The following is a 22,178-nucleotide window of genomic DNA, read 5'->3' on the forward strand; positions in this document are numbered from 1 at the left end:
TCAAAGTCGAACTTAGACAAGAGTGACGTATATCTGGTCGTGTCAAACTGAACTGACAAAGTTCCCATGCTGGAGTGGACTCACCACTCTCTTCTTATTCTTCTTCGTGTTCATATGGAGATAACAGCCTTAGTGTGCTTTTTCTCTGAAGAGCTTCCCACTCTCGCTTCAACTTAACTTTTTTATAGTGTCGACATTGGGCTCGATGACTAATTAGTGCTTACTGAACTGTAGCACTATGCAAATGTGATGTGGCGTGATTCCCGGCCGACCAATTAGCCATCACCAGCCATAACGTTATGCAAATCTGTGATTCCCAAGCCATAGTTTTATGCAAATCATGCCGTGTGGGGTGATTGTCTGCTGACCAATCAGTGGCTGTACTTTCAAAAAGCCAACGGCCACTTTCAACCATCTGTCAATGACCGTTACAAGTAAAAAAGACTTTGCTATGTCTTACTTTCAGGGGGAGGCCTTATATTTAGCAATTCAGCAAAACCTATGGTAGGTCTTATTTTCAGAGGATGTCTTATTTTCGGGGAAACACAGTAGGTGTACTCTATCTCTCCGGAAAGTTTGTAACAGCTGTACTGATACACCCTGTAGAACTAGAAACTAGTGGTTCTGAAAACGAAGAACCCAAAGAACTTGCTACAGGTTTCCTTATGACAAATGACACTAGAGGACTTCATCAGAAAAAAATCAGAATTTCAAAAGATCTAGGACCTTCATCACAAAAATGAACTCTACTTTTCTCTGTGCATATGTTTGTTTTATGTAACACATATTATTTGCAAATTAATATAAAAATAATTTAAAATTAAAGTAAAAATTGTTTATTTTTGGTTGCGTGTTTTCCTTTCCCTATTTACTGTGTGTTAAAATGATCTTGTTTAACGTGTTTCATTTAGTGCTTTGTCATCTAGGAACACATCCTAAGCACTAAACAAGGTCTTACTGTGATGATGATGATGATGATGATGATGATGATGTGACTATAACAAAAACAAACACAGTTGAACCTGTATCTCAAACATGTTCATCTCAAAAACCTCTATCTCAAAAGTTATTTTTTTCCCTGCATTTTCAGCCTAAATTCAATATATTTTCCATATTTATATCAAGTAACTTTCTCCCAAAATCTCTATTTCAAATTATGGACTGAAGTATCATTAACAATTTCATAGCTCAGCAACTACATTTTGATAGATTGAGAACAAAGAGAGCATTGCATTACTGTATCAATAAAAATTAAAAGTGAATGTACTGATACAATAACTATCAGCAACATCTCTGTTGTAATCAATTCAATCTATTAAAAAGCCAAAATAAAAACATGCTTCCAATACTATAAAAGTTTTTAAAAATGTTATTTTAAACATATTTTGAGAAAAATAGAACCAATTTTGTTTTTGTATGAGTCACTAACAAATTACATATACTAAAATAAATATAAAAAAAACTTTAAAAAAATATAACAATTGCTGTACAACAATGAATAATTAAAAGCAAACTATAACTCAATCAGATATTTTAATTAGATACAATCAGTTTTAATCAATTAGATACAACTCATTTAGATATTTATGGAAAAAAGAAAAATGAAAGAAACTATGCAAAGTATAAATTTTAGTACTACATATATAAGTAAAATTAATGTTAATTATTTTTTTAACATTATTTTTTTTACCTTATATACTGCAAATTTTGAATGAAATGAACAAGTCTAAATGAAATTTTTCATTTAGACTTGCAAATTGATGTCTGGAATTTATTTAAATTAAGCAAATACCTGTTCTATAAGTATTAGTATTATTAAATTGAACACTATGCTTAACATACTAATATTGCATGAAACTAATTGTATAAAATTGATATAAAATAATTTTTAAAATTTAACTAGTTTTTGTTTAATATGACTTCGCTCATAACACTAAATGAAAACAAGCAAATTCTTATCATGGCAATACAAAATTTACATAGTTTTTTTTATCTTTCCAAATGAAGTATGGTGATCAGCAATAAGTTTTTATATATTGATTTAAATAACATTTTTATACGTATGATTCATTCATTTAAAACATGATTGATTTTTTGCATTTATAGTTTTTGTGCTAAGAAATGTTTTAAAACATACATAGTTTATCAGATAGTTAATGTATACCATATGCTAAAAATGAATTAAACTTAAACCTAAGTTGTAATTGAACTTTAGTAGTGTATTTTTTTAAATAACTTTGTAATTTAATATATTTATGGAATATTTATAGTTTTTAAAATTCACATATGATTATCTGGCATTAAAATATAATTTTGTTTGTTATAATAAGATAATGACATCCTTCTCATCAGGATAATGTTTTCTATATTTTTTTTAATCCAGTGCAATTATAAAGATGCTGTGGAGTGGGCCACACCCATGCTGTACTAAGAATAATAAACATGTTTTCTCACCCTGTGAATTCATATTTTTGTTTATGGAAGCTCCTTCAGTTTCCCTAACTACTGCAGAATGACTTTATGATTACACTGTACCTACTAAATTAATCAAAGAAGTCTTTATGACCAAACTGATAAACAGATATTTATAAATTAAAATATATGCATTAAATAATGGAATTGGTAAATTGAGAGGAAAATGTCAACATTTTGTACAAATTAATGTGATTACTAAATCTTTACATTTTAAAGCACCAATGAAGTTATTGTATGCTACTTTTAAAATGTCATAAATCTCAGAAAATTCAATTTTTAATTGTTTTCAAAATTGTTAAATTTCTTTATATATTAAAATAATTATAAAAAATAAATTTTAAGATTATTTTAATGATGATATATTCTGAAAGTAAATTTTATTTTCTGAATATATTGTCATGTCATTATATCTGTAAGAATTTACCGTTTTCTTAATTTCAAAACATTTTAAATCCATTTTTACTTACTCAAGACAGAGATGTATCTTACTGTTAGATGGTATCTTATATTTGCAATCTAAAACAACAATTATGCTAATTAAATAAACGTGAAAAATTGTCTTATTTTATACCAGTAGTTTCTCAATTCATTCTGATTTTTACGGAAAGAGAAAATTTCTAAGATTTTGGACAATAAGTTATTTGTTGTAATTTTTTTAAATTGAAAATATATATCATAGCTATATTAATAATCACTAAATAATAATCACTATTTTAGGATTTCTATTAAATATTACAGCTTAATTTGTTTCTAGGACAAGATCATCAAGGATCCAGCAAATTTTGATGATTTCCTGATAATTCCTGTTGGTTCCAAGTCATGAAGGTAGTTTTTTGAAGTATTTTTTGATTAAATTTTAGATACTTTAGGCTTAAAAAGATATACTGCATTTACTCACATATAAGACAAGATTTTTATTCATTTTTCACTGCTTCAAAAACCTAGGTTGTCCTATATGTGCAAACGAAGCATTCTTTGCATTTTTGCAATAATTTCCGTGAACTGTGTATACTTCATGCTGTCATTATAGGTCTACAGTCTATTTATCATAAGTTGGCACCTACTGTAAACAAATTAAGACACACACCGCTTTGTTTATTGGTTTAATCTTATATCCATAGATTAAAAACTGCATTGCATCTCATTCGTTTGCAGAAAATACTTTCTTGTTATTTATAAAAACATTAATGAAATACAGGTCTCTTAGCAATGATTATAAATGTAGTTATTTTATATTGGTTAAATTGTTATTTTTAATGAATATTATCAATACCACATTCTGAATCATTAAAAATAAACTTTTTCTGGTCATGTGCATTATGTTTTCCATTCATCATGTATTAAGGCAAACATGGTTGTTTGCCTTAATTAATACATACATTTGATAATTTTTTGTGATTAAACGAAATAAAATTAGAATTGTATTAATAAATCTAATTTTCCTTATTTTGATCTCTAAAGTCACACTTCATCCTATACACGAGAACGTCTTATACCCGAGTAAATATGTTATATATATATACAACATACTGTTTTCTTATTTTGAACAATTGATTTAAATTTTTACTGGCTAAAATTGAACTTAATGAATTATTGATAAAAAAAAAGTTTTGAGGATCAATATCAGTTCTAAAACACTACAAAAGTTTCAATTTTGATTTAATTTCTGTCTTATTTTTCTAAATTGATATTTTCATACCACACAATTCTATTCTTATAAATAATTATTTTAAAATGCTTTGTGTAAAAAGCCAAGTTTTCTAATTAAATTGTAATTTTTAAAAATATTAGCATTTAATAATAATAATTTTAAAAGTAAACAACTCCAACTTCCTTAAAAATCTAACATTAACAATAATCTGAACTTTATATATCCTGCGAACTTAAAAGTGAACTCCAATAAAACCATTATTGTTAATGTTAAATAATAATTTTAACTTTAAGGAAACATAGATACTTATGAAATTCAAAGTTCTTGTTGATTTTCTGATTAATTGACTGAACTGACTATTTATTTATTCAACAAATATTCTACCTTGGATTTTTTTATTCCACACACATTTTGTTTTTATAGACTTTAGTTGGTATTTTCACAAAATATTGACCACAGCTAATTTTTTTGTTGTTGAAAAAAGTTTATGATAATTTTATCATATCTTAATTGCTAATTTTCTGATAGCAAGAATGAATAAAATTATTAATTCATTAATTAGTTAACAAGATAAGCACTTACGAATAGTGCTTAATAAATCTTGCATAGACTTGAGTAAATCTATTTTTGAAATGTTTTTTTTAGTTCTGGTTTAGCCAGACTGATTCGCATGAGCTCACTCCCTGGGACTTTTGGTTGTGGGGATATTTAAAAAGTTGGTTAACCAAAAACATGGGATAATTTAGCAACTTTGAAGGATCAAATAATGCTTCACATGTCATAAATCTGTGAAGATATGTGCATTCCAATTAGAAAAAAGCAGTTCACAGAATCCAGTTTTTCGAACATCTGCAAGACCAAAATATTGAACTATAATTGAAATTGATTAAGAATAAAAATTATTATTAAATTTTACTTTTTGTTTTCTTCATTACTTCTTATTTACTCCATGTACAGTTCTGTTTTTCCTTTGGTAGCAAAAGTCTTAAATAAAAATTTTTATTACTAGTCAAAGTGATTCCTAATACCTCTGTCAGAACTTAGACATCATAGCATGTCATATTCATAACATACCAAGTCACACACTGCATGCAGCTGTTGAACATACTGTTTTATGATTTTAGATGGTAGCAGACAATGGTGGCCATATGTTTTGAACATGTTTTGTTCACATTAGACAAATAACTTGTGTAGCTCATTATGTTTTGTATAAAGCTATACTATGCCTTCTAGTGGTGGTTTTTGGAACAAACTTTTTTGCTCTAGAAATATTCCCTCATCTCATTAAGGCATTCTTAAACTTTCATGATTTTCTGATAAATAGTTTCTGCTGTAGCAAGCTGGGAATATCAAGTTTAATTTGGGACACACTGTATATGATTTGGCTTTACTAATTGAGTGAAAACTATGTAGTTTAACATACTTTCGTTTTAATAGCGGGGAGTTTTTCCATGTGTCAAAAGAATATTAATTTTAGTTATGCAAAAATTTATTATGGCAGAATTTATAAAAGAAGGGTATTTTGCAGAAAAAGTGGATATTTGTTAATTATGAAGATTATTATGTAAATAATAAATCATGAAATATTTTAAATTCAATTTGTATTTATGAATTAAACGTTAATTTAATAATTGACATATTGTAATCTATATGCATTACATATAAATGAAATATTCAGTTTAATGAAATTGTAAATAATTTTAACATTTTTAATCATGTAGAAGATAATTTATATTAAGGTATATTAAAATTAATGAATTATTTTTAATATTTTAAAAATACTTTAAACAAATGAATGTTTATAATTGTAATTGTTAATGATTTAAATTCTTAAACATTATCATAGTATTCTTATTTAATCTTATCCTATTTTTGCAGTGTTGAAAATTGTTAATTAAAAAAATTTTTTTCAGCAAAATGCTCAATTTATTTACTGAAAATCTTCATTGAAATAATTTTTTCTTCCATCTGAAAGGCAAATTGTATATAAGATTCAAAAAATCTTGTCAACATGCTCAGCCGTCAATCTTTAATGAAATGGACTCAAAATAACAAAAATAACTCAAAATCAAGTAAGTTGAATCTCTCTAATTACAAAATGATATTTTATCATTTCATATAATATGCATAGTTTAGTTTTATCTATTTAAATCTATCCTATTCATCATCATTATATCTAAATTGAAAAGGAATGTGTTGAATAGTCTTGTGTACTTACATGGAATTTCCTACAAGTGTCATCTTTTAAAATGTGTCATATATTGTTTTTTGTATTCATGATCTGATCTCATATGGCAATTATGAATCCTTCCATTTCTCCAAAAAGTCATCCCTGTGTCAACCAGCAGTTTGACAGAGTTCTATCACTTTTGATCCTGGCTGAGATCATTAGGGTGTCTATTGTGGTTCTCCTTCAGATACCCATGACTCTGTGCATTTTGTATACTGTGATAGATCCAGGTTAGTATTGTTTAGGTTCAAATGTAAATTATTTTTGTCTGTAATCTACTAGAGTTACAGCTTTATGTAATTGTAATGTTTCTTGTTTTATATAGGAAAACTATTTGTTTGTGAAGACTTACTATATCTGTAAGGTCTTGTTCTTCTTGAGAGGAACAGTCAGCATTTCTATGAAAAATTTGTTGTGGTTTTGTTAATGTCATTTGTATTTCCCTTTACAGTTATTCTAGTTTTCTGAGTGTCTTATGTATAAGATCAAAAGTATATTCAAGTACTGGGAGGATATGTGTTAATTGCTTTCAATGTACTGTACATTTTGCATTGAGTTATGTTTGAGTCAGTTGCGTAGTCTTTACTCACTGAAGGATAGATTTATTAATACATAAGATAAAATCACACAGGATGATATATATAGGATAAAATTGGTAATTAGTTAGAATAAATTGTTTTCACTATATTTAGAGGAGAAATACTGGAAATTTATTAGCTTCAAGATGAGAGTTTAAGTGGGAGTGTCTAATAAAATAAAGTATAAATTGACATGCAGAAAATGAACAGAAGTGAACTAAAGGCAAGGTACATGTCTGCCTATCTTTGGTTGTTTCATATGATGAGAACTTCACCAAAAAATTATATCCAAAATGTGTGATACACACTTCTTTATCTATACTAAACATAATCACATTCACTCTGACTTTAACAAAAGCAAAGACTGAAATCATGCAGCATACAAGGTGCAGTTAAAAAGTTCTGGGACTGGTCCAATAAAAAATGTCTGACATGTTAATTTATTGAGAATTTTTACCTTAAAAGTAAGTATCTTCTGCAGCTACACATAGATTCCAGAGCTGCTCCCAGTTTTCAAAACATTCCTGGAACTCTTTTTGTGATTTTGTTCAGCACTCTCTGCAATTCTATTTGAATGTCATCAAGGTTCTCAAATTGCCGTCCTTTCAGCACTTTTTTCAGCCATGGGAATAGAATTCGCACAGTCCTGAATCTGATAAGGAGGATGGGGAACCATGGGCATTTTATTTTTGGCAAGAAACTTGAATAGAGAGAGCTGTTTTAGGGTGGTGGTGTCATGATGCAACAACCAGTTTTGAGCTTTCCAAAGATTGATTTTTTACATTTTTATACAGATGCCTCAAAACATCCATATAAAAACTTTGTTCACAGTTTGACCTTGTGGAATATATTCTCGAAGAATAATTCCTTTCCTATTGAAAAACAGAGCATCCATATATTCAATAAAGATGTTCTTGAGATTGCACTTCACTTGGTGTGCTTTCTTTAGTCTGGATGAGTTGATTTTTTCACTGAATCAAATAATGTTTGGTCTGTGTCATAGCTCTAAATCCATGTTTCATCTCCTGTAATCAGTTTTTCTGTTGCAGTCTTGCCAAATTTGAAACAAAATTTCATTCAAACAAGCTATTCCTTAAGAAAACTTCATTTTGAAAATGGACAAAAGCATGGATCTAATTTAAATAGCAAGAAACAAAAACTACATAAATATGAAATTTGTTGGGAAGCTAAATAATGTCTATTATGCATTATGTGCAAATTCAGTACGTGGCCATTTGTAGTACCATGTCACCAGTCCTGGAACTTTTTGACTTTGCATCTTGTACACTTAAAGTAGAATGGGATAAATAAAGACTTGTAAAGTGAGGAGAGGTTTAGCTGGAATGCATACAGTGAAATAGTTACAAATAAAGCACTAAACATCTGAAATGATGATAAAACAGATGTTGGTAATAAAACACATGCTGGACTGAACATGTTTATGGTTTTCTGAAGATACTTCAGACAAAACTTTTAAATAAAAGAAAAATCCTGAATTCATAGATATGAATTCTGTTGGATGAATTCATAGCTAAAAATTGTCTGATAATACGCACCTGCTTTCAAATTGACATTAATTAAAATTATGGTATTTTATTTTAAAATAATTTTAAAATTTAATTATAAAAAAAATTTGTATATAGATGCTTGAATGCTTGTTTCTTAAATTGTGAATAGAATATTTATAGATTTTATTATTTTAAAATTAAATTATAGAATGTAGATTTTTATCTATATTTAATGAAACCAATAAAGATGATCTAAACAGATTTTTGTTGTAGAATAGAATAGAGAATGAAAGTGAATCTATTTTCTTTCTTTCTATTTAACTGAATAAATTTAAATCTATTCATATTCTTTGTTTTATTATATTTTCTAAATTCAATTTTGTAATATATCCATATAAATTCACATTGAATGTTAACTTAAAACCTTATTTTTCTTAGCAAATAAGAATTGGGTACATCCTCCTGAAGCTTTACAACAAGGACATGTTGCTTATTTAGTTAAGGTTTGTATATTTAGTGTTATTTAAATTCATTGGAGAATCTTGGTTCATTAAAGATATTTTATTTATTGTAGATGTTTTTTTGCAGAATATTCTAAAGCTAAATTAAATTGATTTATAATTATTAAGTTTAACAAAGTTTGCAAGAGTAGGCAGTTAGGCTGTCTACCTCTTGCAAATTACTTGGTATTTATTTATCTTTAATAGCATGATGATAAAGGAATCCAGCTCTTTGTTAGTAGTGATCTATTAGATGAATCAAGATACTTAAATGTAAACAATGTCTTCTGTTGTTTCAATTAACAAAATGATAGTCAGCTACTTCACAACTCATAATTTACAAGTAATCCACTTTATTACATGGTTCAAAAATATCAAACTAACCTTGTAACTTCAGCAATTATATGTTTAAAACAAATGTTTTCAATGTCTTAAAAACCATCTTCAGTTAATATTCCAAAAAAGAACACTGCTTAGAATTTTGAATGCCTGACTTCCAAAAGAAGAAGACTTCAAAATTTTAAAGATGCATAACCAGTATTCACACAAAAATATGACAAAAAATAAAAATTAATAAAGAGGAACTATACTTTGAAAATAAATTTCTATGCTTTGGAAATTTAGGCTGCCAATAAGGAGTAACCAAGGTCAGGATGGATGGGAATCAAGAGGATTGTATGTGAGTGTGACTGGCACTGAACAGTTTTGATGGTTACAACAAACTGTTTGATACAAAAGAAGCTAACAAGATTTCTGCAATCTTGGAAGTTCAAAGTTGGTGGTTGTCTCTGGGCTTTTCTCTCCTTTCCAAGATAGTCCCAAATGAAGGAGTATCCTGGTTCACAAATGAGAGTTCCTTTGATATCTCAACAGCTCCAGGATGATGCAGTTGACTTCTGGTGATGGGAAGATATCAATCTGAGGAAGGGAGACAGAGATGAAGATAGACACAAGACACAAGACACACACACACACACACACACCAAAAAACCAAATGACCATACACTTGGAATTTTTGGGGGAAAAAAACTATCACATCCTTGAAATTTCGGGTTTTTATTATTTTCTGTTCCTGATCACCATTCTAATTGGTTGCTTTTTTGTGTTCTTGCTTTCTATGTGGTACCTCACTCAGCTCACTCATTACTATGTGTAACAAGATTTCAATTTAGTCTTGGAAGAAGTAAAAATTGACATTTAATTCAATCCCAACTGGAGATAGTTGATCTTATGACTTATATTCTTTTATTATTTACTAGCAGATGAGTCTGGTGTTGCTCGGATAAAAAGTAACGATAGCAAAGATTAAGATTATTAGCTTATAGCTGATTTTTCCCTTTTTTCACTGAGTGCAAGAATTAGGTCCCCCTCTTCTGAGACTTATTAAAAAATTTTTAGATATCTGCTTACCACATCAGGATAATGATAATTAAGACTCACTGCAACCACTAACTGGTGTATAGTACCACTAAGTGATGAATAATAAACATTTTCGTAACTCTTTCTGGGTGATTCTTCAGTTTACTAAATTTGAAAAATAAGCTGGATCTTTCAGAATCATTCTTAACTTGTCCAGTGTTGTTCCTGAAAATATCCGTGTTGACCTCATTGACCTCGGAGGTCAATCCTGGAAATATTCGTTTTTGCATTGGAACGTTTTTTAAACATCAGATGTCGCTACTTGTATGGAGTTTTGAAATAAGTAATTCATATCAGAAGAACAGTTATATTGTTTAGTTTTTGCTCAGCAGGTTATCAAAATTCTAGGAATAGTTCTTTGTTAGAAATCACAAAGAAAATTAGACCATTTCATCTGTCATTCAACATGGCAACAAGTAGTAGATATAGTGCTCTAAATAAGTCAGAAGTTATCGAATATTTATTTAATTTAGGTTCTGATGAATCTGAATTTTCAGACAGCAACAATGATTACATACCAGATCAAAATGTAAGTGATGACAGTGATGATTTTGACCCTGAAATACCATCTATGAGTAGATATAGAGGCAGATCATGCGGCAGTACTCGAAGTAATACTGCTAAACGTTCGCGATTTAGTAGTAACGACAGATGGATTTGAAGAAATTTCAGACATCCCCAAGTGAACAGTTTTACGGGACCATCAGGAATACATTGTGATTTACAGAGTGATGCTACACCATTTGATTGTTTTAGTGTATTCTTTGATGACAAACTTGTCGACAAGATTGTTTCAGAAACGAACATCCTTGGTAACGGTATAGTGATAGTTTGCTAAACTGTGATGATTTACGAGAGAATAGGATAAAAAACTGGAAACCAACGACAAATCCAGAAATTAGAGAATTTCTAGGACTTATAATGATTACAAGTATAATTAGAAAACCATGCCTAAGTATGTCTTTTACAATTGAAGATCTTTTTTCGACTCCATTTTTATTCAAGTGTGATGTCGAGCTTTCAACTCTTATTGTCCTGTCTGCATTTCACAGACAATAATCAAGCTTCAGGTGGTGATGATCGACTGCATAAATTATGCAGTGTTAGCGATCATTTACGCCACAAGTTCAAAAATGCATACCTCCCAGAGGAAAATATCTGTGTAGATGAAAGTCTTATGCTATGGAAAGGGAGGTTGGGATTTAGGCAATATATACCGAACAAGCATGCTCGTTTTGGAGTGAAAAGCTTCAAAATTTGTGAGTCGCAAACAGGATATGTTTGGGACTTTATAGTTTACACTGGAGCTACTATTGACTACAGAAATTTTGAAGGTGGGAAGGGGAGAAGGTTGTGCTAACCTTATTAGAACCGTTGTTCGGTAAAAATCACAAGGTTTTTTTTAGATAAGTTTTTCACCTCACCAACCTTAGCGAAAATGCTTCTAGAGAAACAAACCTATGTATGTGGAACAGTAAATAAAAATCGGATTGGAATGCTACGTAATTTTCCTGGCAGTAAATTGAAGGAAGGGGAATTTATCACCTGTCAAAAAGATGAATTGTCTGTGTTCTGTTGGAAAGACAATTGTGACAATTGTAAGTGCAATGAGTGACAACAAATTCTCTAATTCGGGTAAACGTGACAGATCTGGGGAAGTAATAAAGAGGCCAAATTGTATTTTGGATTATAATCGCAATTTGGGTGGTATCGATCTCTGTGACAGAGTAATACACAATTATCCATGCATGAGAAAAATGGTAAAATGGTACAAGAAAGTGTTTTTTCATATGATGGATATTACATTATATAATGCTTGTGTTTTATATCGAAAACATACAAAAAAACAAATATCATTTCTAGATTTTCGTATGTCTGTTATCAGAGAAGTGATAGAGAAGTATCACACAAGCAGACATCTAGCCTACCGTGGTCAACCGTCACATGAAAATCCGTTACGTTTATCCGAACGGCATTTTCCCAGTTTTATATCACCTACAGAAAAAAAAAGCTCCATCCAGAGTATTTAAAGTATGTTCGGCTAACAAAAAGCGTGCAGAATCATGTTATCAATGTGTACAATGTAATGTACCACTATGTGTTGTTCCTTGTTTTGAGATATATCACACTAAAATTAACTTCTAAAATAAAATTTTTTGTTTTTTACATTCCTTAATATGTCTATTTTGTGTGTGAAAAATATAAAGTAATTTAGAATGATACGATAACCATAATTATTATTTTTCTAAAACGTGTGATCGTGTTAGGCTTAACATCGAAAAAAATTCAACATGGAGTGACACGTGACAGAGAAAATATTCAACATCGAATAGGTTAAATATAAATTCGAAAATAAAATTAAGACGGAGTTCAAATAAAGTGAACTTATGCACATGCATTCCCCGCATCAACTTTATATATGATGGAACACTAAATATTGTTGAGAATTTTTAGAAGGGTCTAAAAATAGTTTCAATTTCCTGCATAAATGCAAGAAAGGCATCTAAAATAGTACAGTAAGGCTTACTAAGTTATTCACAGTAAGCCTTAATCCTGTCCCTCTTCCTTCGCGGGGGGAATTTCAAAAAATCCCTTCTTAGTGTACATTCTCATGATGTACCCTAACTGTGTACAAAATTTCAACTTTCAACTCCTAACTATTTGGGCTCTGCACTTATTATTATTATCATTATCAACCCATCTTGATTATATTATAAGATATATTTGATTTGCATTTTTCATACTAAAATGTGTTTCTATTTCCTCATTTTTTGAAAAATTTTTAATGCAAATTTTTGTGAGCAGTTTGGACTTGACCAGATCCTCACAAAATGTTTCATATTTAAAGTTAATATAGCTGGTCCTCCATTGGGACAAATAAATTGCCATTTGTTCCAAGGACTTTAGACTGCTACTTTCCCTGGTAGAACAAATTAAAGGTCTCATCCCACAAATCATCAATCCTGGGGTTTGTGGCAATTAGAGATTTATTTAATACAGCTGGCTCTCCATTGGAATAAGTTTGAAGACCGAAACATTCTACAGCATGGAAATCTATTTTTGAATTATAATTCTGGTTTTATTAAATTTGTTATATTTTTAATGTTCAATCATTGATTATGCATCTTTGAAGCTTCAAAGCAATCTTATTTTGGAAGTCTTATGTTTAGAATTTTTGGAGTGTTCTTTTTTTGGAAAGTTACCTGAAGATAGTCTTTGAAGAGGTTGAAAAAATTTTAAACATACTGGTATATTTGCTGAAGTTACAAGATTAGTTTGTTGTATATTATTTGGCTTCACCCTTCAGTTTGAAAGTTCTACAATGTGGCTAATAGTTTTTACAGAACATGTTAATTATGCTTATTATGCAAAATGAGTTGATTAATGCTTTCATTTTAAAGCTCATTTTTCTTTTGGGATATTGATAGGTGTTGTGTGAAACTTAAGTTAGAAAACTTTTCTCTATAAATATCAATTAAATCTTATTTTTACATTAAACCAATGTTATATTCTCTCTAAATTTTTTGTGACTGAATATACACATGTTTAAGATATGATGTCTTGAAGTTTACTTAGATATATATATTATATATATAACATGTGTGACTGAGTATATATATAAAAATATTTATAAAATATATATATATATATATAATAAATATTTTTATATATATACTCAGTCACACATGTTATAGAGAAGTATCACACAAGCAGACATCTATTAATATACATAATATGTATATTAATATATGAAATTGTATTAATAAAAACAATTGTATCATAATAACTATCTTGATCAATCTTACAAGAATTTTAAGATATAATATATGTATATATTATATGTTAAAATTCTTGCAAGATTGATCAAGATAGTTACTATGATACAATTGTTTTAAATAAAAGTATTTAACTTTATTAAATAATTTTATTTTATTAAGACAATAGTAATTAATATTTATTATTGATAATAAAAATTACATAAATATTTATAATAGTTAATAAAATATTTTTAAAACTTCCAAGTATCTGGTTGTCAATTATGAAACATCCAGTTTATTAAACACTTTAAACAATACATTCTATGTGACAACAGATTTAATCAAGAATATAATCCACTTACTTTCTATAACTTTTGCCCATCTGATCACCAAGTTCGTTCATTTCTTTTTCCAAAGTTTTTTTTTTGTACCTTACGTTTTTCTTCTTAGTTTATCCTTATGTCAATTTACTCATATTTTTGTGTTTATTGTTGATTTTATGTTGTCATTAAAAATCGTCAGTAGAATAATGTCTCTCTTCATTTTGTTTTTATTGCATATAAAACATTTTATTTTAATAGAGATCAGTTGATTTGGTTACTTTGAGCCAAATTTTAATATTAAATAGTAGTTATGTCTTAATTCTAAAAGGCATATCTTGTTAAATCAGCAGAGAGCTTATTAGCAAAACATAAAGGTATATCTCAAACAAGTAAAACGGCAAAACCATATTTGGGACAAGACTATGTCTCGGAGACTCACTACTAAGCGGAATCATTTTGACACTCAAGGCAGGTCTCCTTCTCATTCTCCAATCTTCTTTGGTATTGCTGCTTTTGGACACGATTGTTCAAACTCTGCCGGACATGATGCATTTGTGATGAAATTAACCCATCCAATTTCGAAATTTCTCTCAGTTGCGTGCCAGCCCAGGTTGAATTTTTGTCGATGCATAATGAAAATTTCCCGTTTTTGAAAAAAATAAAATTGTGACTATTGTAGCGTCTGAAATTATTTTTTTATTTTGCACAAACAATATACAGTTTAACCTGATTATAACGTCATTGGATGTAACGACAACTCTAATGTAACGTCAAATTTTTATCGGCTCCACAATTTTACTATACTAGATAATGTTAAAAACCACTTGTAACGACATAAAACTGTTTTAACATCATATTTGAAGCCCTCCCAAATTTACAAAATTAGGTTACAAATTTTATTTAACATAGAAGAAACTGTGTGTTCAGTCCTAAGGTCAGAGTTCACTTTTTAGAATGACTGTGAGTGGTACTCTCCCCCACCTGACTTCGGTGGGGTGAGGTGCCTGTTTTGCCTGTTTGTAGAAGAGGGTCTCCATTTTGTATTTTATTTTGACTCAGTTCTTGGTCCCCTGACTACCTACAAGTCTGGATTTTTTTTATGTGCAAATGATTTGGGCACCTAATACTCTGTGCCAAATATCAACTCTTGACATGTACTCCTTCATACTTCTATGCTGGTAACATAAAATGGCTGTATGATTTTATAAACAAGACATAGTCTTGTCAATAAGACTCCAAAATAATAAATTTTATTGCTTGCTTCATTATTGTGTGTTTATAGTAGTTATGAAGTCCTATAAATGAAAATGTACAGAAATCAGTGCTTTATACTCAGTAGTTTCTTATTTATAAAGAAAATAAGAAAGATCTTTTTCTTTAAATTGCTCTCCTGAAAAGTTGAAAGAAATGAGAAAAGCCCTTATGTATTTTCAACGACAATTTGAGCCAAATCTTTTTTGATACTTTTTGAAATTTATTTTAAATGAAGTTAAATTATTAAGATTTAAAAATAAACAAATTATTAAAAACATGTTTATAACATAAATTAATATTCAAGATACTGGTCTGATATATATTAATTTAAAAAATAGTTACATAGCATTGTAGCATTGTAATTTTGTGTTGTATGAAGTGTGTATTTTCTTTACACATTCTTACTATAAAAGGTAATTTTCAGTTTTTTAAAATAAATAATATATACCTAAATTTTATTTAGTTCTTTGGCTATACTGAAGTAGGAAAAGCTAAAGGCATTGATGTGGTAAAAGAAGGAATAACTAAGTTAAAGGTAATTTTTCTTATTAATTTTATACACAAATATAAAATATTAAAAGTACAGTGTATTTGATTTATTTTTGATATGTATAACTGAATTGAAATATACATTATAATCTACCGATCTGTGTATTTTTAAATATTTGACTTTTTTTTTTTATATTCAAATTCTGAAACTGATGATATAATTTTCACATTATGAACACACAATTTTATGAACAAGTCCGAAATGGGATGCTTAATGATGATTTTTGCTGGTAATGTGAAAATATTAACTTAATCATTATTTGCTTACTTTGAAGATTATTTAAGTATTAGTTTATGACAAATTAAATAATAGAAAATAAATTTTCTACAATTTTCAGCTGGTTATAAATTTAAGTGTTGTTTTTAGTTGGACTACATATTGTCAAATGTTTAATAAATATATACCAGCACTTTTGTCTTATTGTTTTAAAACTGATTTCATTGATTTTTATGCATTTCATAAAATTGTGTTATCTTCATTACAACATGTAAATAATGTTTCTTATAAAATTTAACAGAATTTTTAGTAAAACTATGAGAAGCTAAACTAAACACAATTCATGCATGCATTACATGTGTTTAGTTTAGCTTCTCATAGTTGATTTATAAAAAAATTGTTGCCAGATTGCATTCTAGAAGTATCAACAGATCATGATTAAATATACTTTTAATAAATTACTACATATTTGCAAAAATCACTAATTGGTAAAAGATATTTAGATATGCTTCATTGTATTTATGTGTAAATAATACAAGGTTGATTTTTTTTAAAGTTATTGTACTTACAATTTCTAGATAAGTTAAATACTGTCTTTATTTATATATAGTAAATTTTATTTGTTCTTCAGTCATTTAAAGCAAATAATTACTGACAACTGAAATCAGATTTTAAAAAATAATAAAGCAAATTAAATTGACAGAGTAAAAACAAATTTGAACTTGCAAAACACTTTGATATTTTTAACTTTTTTAATTTAAAATAGAATTTTTCATTTGCAATAAAAATTTTGAATATGAGAAGCCTGTGTTTAATGCTGAATGAAGTGATGTACTAGTTCATCAGTGTTTCTCAGCCTCTAATGAATTGTTGCCCCTTCAACGTAGTATCGCCCCCTTCACTTCAAAATTCCAATGCCGAGGGCCAAGGCTAACGTTAAATTTGTACTGCATTGAATAGACTAGTGACTAGTATAATGTTATTTGTTTAATTATTGTACGATATAACAAATAAAATATCTAATTATTCTTAATATAATGTTTTACTATATTGCCCAGAAAATTGTTTTTTCCCCCAAAATATAAATTGTTACTAATCGCCCCTCAACATGGAAAAACGCTCACATGGGGGCAATATTGCCCCTGTTGAGAAACACTGATGTACATGATGATTGGCAAAACAAATAAATATATTAGTTGTTTATATATAAATGACAACAATAAAATATTTATTGTTGCTAATTGATAAAATCATAGTTTATGCTATGATGTAAAATTTGGTTTTATGAAATCATCTTTATGTAAAATGTTCAAAAAGGAATAAAGGTCTTTTGTACAATAGTTGTTTGCTAAATAAATTTCCCATTTTTATAAAATAGTTTAGGAAGAGCAAATAATGTGACCAATTTTTAAAAATTGTCACATAAAGATTGCTGTTATAAAAATACATATTTATTCATAATTAATAAAAATATGTAATTACTATTTAAAATGACAATATTTCCAAATGATCTTTTTGTATTCTGAACATAAAAAATCTTTTGGTTTTTTTTTTCTTTGATCATTCCCACACAGCAGCTTGAACTTTGGCATCTGATAATCTTTCAACATCACTGTTAATTAAGAAGACTGTCAGTTCTAAATCTGGGCTGTATAACCTGAAACTTTAGCTTCTTGTATTTTTGCTGTTTTCTTACTGCAGTATGATCTTACATTATCATACTGCATGAAAAAAATGAGTGTTTTCCATGCACTATGATAATGCAAGATCACACTGCACTAAGGTGAAAAGACGAATGTTTTTCACCTTACTCTGCAAATATATCTATTTAAATGTTCAGAAGATATTACAATATTTTACCAAAATTATTAGAAAGTTATTATTCCTCCACAAAGGAAGGAATAATGCTAAAAATTTAGTCACTGACTACTGTTTTGTAGGAAATGAAGTTTGTTTAAACTTGGCTAATACATGACAACACAACATACTAAATGGTTTGCATGTTCATTCCTATTCCTGTATATTGTCAAATGCATTATTTATCAATTCTCATATTATAATTTTATTACTGAAATTAATATTAATAAAATATGTATTTGATACTATGTAAAATTTATGTAAAGTAGAAGAGTATTCTCACTGTAATAGCTTATAACTTCATTAGTAAAATTGGAAAGTTTGAAAATGTTAGTTTTAATTTTAAAAATTAAATAATTAGCTCTTATTTCATTTATGCATTATCATTTCTAGATATTGATGATTTATCATTTATAATAATTTGTATTTAGGAAAAAGAATTGACAGTAAGTAGCATTCATTGTCTTGTTTTATAAAAATAGTGTTTGAACATCATAGTTTGAAGATATTATTATTATTAACTACTTTAGCTATGAATTTCTTAATTATTAAATGCTTATTATCAAATTTATTGTTATTTTTAGATTCTACATAATCTATTTATATAATTTTACAAAAGTGGAAACTTTATAAATTATGACACATTTTAACATTTTAATGGTAAGATAGATAAATAATAATTTTTAACTGACAGTTAAAATATTGAAAATGGAAAATAAAATTGAAATTTTGAAATTTAATCAATATAAATGTGAAAATATTTGTAATACATTCATTCATTCATTCATTGTTTATTGAACATACCATAGTACTTACCCAGTTCTGCATGATGCACTACCGGGTTACAGTTACAGTAAACTGTAAGTATTAGAATGTAGGAGAGAGAATTATACAGTAGGTAATGGTGATGAAGAGAATCTAAAATACAATAAAATACAAATTACAGTAGGAAGGTACAAGGTTATGTGGAGGTACAGCAATATAATACAAAGGCTTAAACTCTAACATAGAACATATAAAATATACAATGAGTGTAACAGATGAATGTACTAGACAAGTCACATAGACCAAGTAGAGCCTGCCAAGTGGAGGAAGAGTTGAACGTACATTAGAAATAATGCGCGGAAAGTATATACAAATATGTACACGATACAAGAATCAGAAGTTGCCAATGGAGAGCACAAAATATTTGTAATACGGTCAACCCCCCTATAACACTGTTGATTATTCCGTTTTATATCAATTCCATGTTGTAGGAGTCATTTAGAGTTTACAAATACATGAGCCGTTCACAGCCTGGCACATGTATTTGTAAAATCTAAGTGACTCGTAAAACATGGAATTCATATAAAATGGAATTATCAACAGTGTTATAGGGGGTCGACTGTAGTTGGACATTAAATTAATTTGATTATACAACTATAATTATCAATATTTTATAGTTTTGTTGTATTGGTATAAAATACTTGTCAATATTTAATCTTTTAAACTATTACAATTAATAATTATTTTTTCAAATATTTCTGTATGATTTAGTTTTTTTCTGTTTGTCATTTTTAGAATGATTAAAGTAACTTAATTATTTGAAAATTTTCATGAAAAGATCAGCAATCCAGTTACTATAGATTTTTTTTTGTGGTTTCTATGGAAGTATTGTGTTAATTATGGGTTTATGGATAACCATTTGAAAACTATAAAACAACTTTTTTATACTCTCAAATAAGCATGTTAATTCAAGTGACAGCAAGATGTGTAGATGTTAATTAACACTTATTGAGTTTCTAAATGCAATATTTTAATTTCATTGGTACAGTACAATACTTACAATGAGAAAGTTGTAATCAGTATAAGAAATTACATTGTCTTCAGAAATGCAGATGCCAAATCATGTCCATCACCATATGTAATTATGCAAGATCTAAATAAGATGTTGAAGACTATATAGAGATATTCCATCTTATCTATGAACTGGTTTGTTTGGTTGCTCTGACAAGCAAAATTTTGATTTTTAGAACTGTAGGTAAGCATCTACTGCTTTTACCACATTGAGTTAAGGAATGACAATTTGATCCTGTGGGCTACCAGTTGGACAGTTTTCTCTTTAAGAAATCTGCAAGTTTTAATAGAATTGCTAATATGCTGAATCTCAAACCAATGGTGTAGAATGTACAGACATTGAGTGCTTCCAGTGCACAAGTGGATAACTAAGGCTGTGTCTGAAAACAGTTCCTGTGCAGAACCAAGTTGCATATTCATGATAAAACTGGTCTAAAAATGACTCTTGCTCATGTATAAAATTGATGCATGCTCTTCTAACATTATAATTCAGTGTTCTGGGAAAAACCAAGTGAAAACAAATAGATAGTCCCTGAACAATGTGATTAATTACTTTACAAATCAAATGTTTACTTATGTTGGTCCTGCCACTTAGTTATTTGCATTATATTTTAATGGATAAATATGATGTAGTAGTCAATTTGTCATGAACAAATTTAAATAGTTTAATTAAAGATATTTTTTTAAGATATCATTTTATATGTTAAAAAATTGATTCACAAACCAATGCCCTGAATCAATAATAACAAAACTAAATAATTTTATAAGTTTTTATACTTTAATGACTATACTAAATTATACTTTATACCAATCCTGTCGTGACACGAGTCAGCGATGACGTTTTACCGAATTATACGAGTTTTTTTTTTAGAGTGTTTGTACGAATACTGTCGCAATTTTTTCGCTGTGATATAGGAATCTGAACTATATGAACTCGTGTTATAGGGGGGTCGGCTGTATTAGATAATGTCTAATGGAATCTGATAGCAATAGATTTATTTTCCTGAAAAACTTTGAAAAGAGAGATCTGTATTTTGACAAGAATTGAGTTTTAGATGAACAAGTGGATTATTTTTCATTTTATTACATTTTTATTAAAGTATCAGATTTTAAAATTTTAATTTAAAACAAAATTATTTCACATAAAATATTCACTTTTTATTTTCAGTTTGACCAACAGATAAAAAGGTCTGAAGGAGTAAAACTTCCCAAAGTAGAACTAACAATTTCAGTTGATGGTGTTGGAGTTCAAGATGCTAAAACAAAAGTAAACATTTATTTAAGATATAAATCTGTTTTGTTAAAATTTAAATTCTGTAATTTTATGAAATTTTTATAAATGAAATAATGATAATCAACTCAATAATATTTTATTCTATAAAGTGCAATCAAATGGAAAGGTACATATGCCTGTAGAAATGTTATTGCAAGAGATATTTACACAAACTTTATAAACTTATTATTTTAATATACCCTTAGATATTAAGTTCTGGTTTAGTATTTTAAACTGTTGTTTGCTCATGCAGTATCATCAAAAAGATGTTTAACATATAAATTTTAAAATTGTTAATTGCATGCTTTCATTTATTATCAATGCATTTAACAATACAAAAACATTTAACAGTACATTAATATATAAGATGCATTTCAAACAAATATTTTTCTTCAACTGTACCCATTTTCCTACATAAATTTAAAACATTTTTAACATTGTTTTTAACATTCATCAATAATATAAACATTTATTTTTTCTTAACTTACATTTCCATAATTTTCTCTAACTTTGCATGTATACAAGTAAGATACAAAATAATATCAAATTTTGTTTTTTTGTTTTTTTTTTTATTCTCATATGACTAAAGATTTTTATCAAGAAAGGGAAAAATAGAACTTATTGTAAATATGTAAGAAAAACTTTTTAATTCAACCTTTTTTCTTTATCAAATTTATAAATTTTTGACGACAATTTTCAAAAATCTTAAATGTTTAAGAAATTGTGAAAGAACTAAATATTGAATAGTTG

At 28.1% G+C, this 22,178-nt stretch overlaps 1 protein-coding gene across 1 annotated transcript in view; it reads left to right on the top strand.

The window, feature by feature from the left end:
* Positions 1 to 22,178, top strand: part of LOC111620991 (PTB domain-containing engulfment adapter protein 1-like) — a 59,364-nt gene that overhangs the window by 13,026 nt on the left and 24,160 nt on the right. Inside the window, exons 2-6 of the mRNA XM_023363018.1 lie at positions 3,230 to 3,300; positions 6,040 to 6,198; positions 8,881 to 8,945; positions 16,160 to 16,231; positions 21,324 to 21,422. Coding sequence (XP_023218786.1) covers positions 6,138 to 6,198; positions 8,881 to 8,945; positions 16,160 to 16,231; positions 21,324 to 21,422 — 297 coding nt within the window. The 5' untranslated portion in view covers positions 3,230 to 3,300; positions 6,040 to 6,137. The remainder of the gene's footprint in view (positions 1 to 3,229; positions 3,301 to 6,039; positions 6,199 to 8,880; positions 8,946 to 16,159; positions 16,232 to 21,323; positions 21,423 to 22,178) is intronic.

The sequence above is a fragment of the Centruroides sculpturatus genome, unplaced genomic scaffold (genome assembly GCF_000671375.1).
Source record: "Centruroides sculpturatus isolate CEXI.00-Female unplaced genomic scaffold, Cexi_2.0 scaffold297, whole genome shotgun sequence".
Taxonomy (NCBI): Eukaryota; Metazoa; Arthropoda; class Arachnida; order Scorpiones; family Buthidae; genus Centruroides; species Centruroides sculpturatus.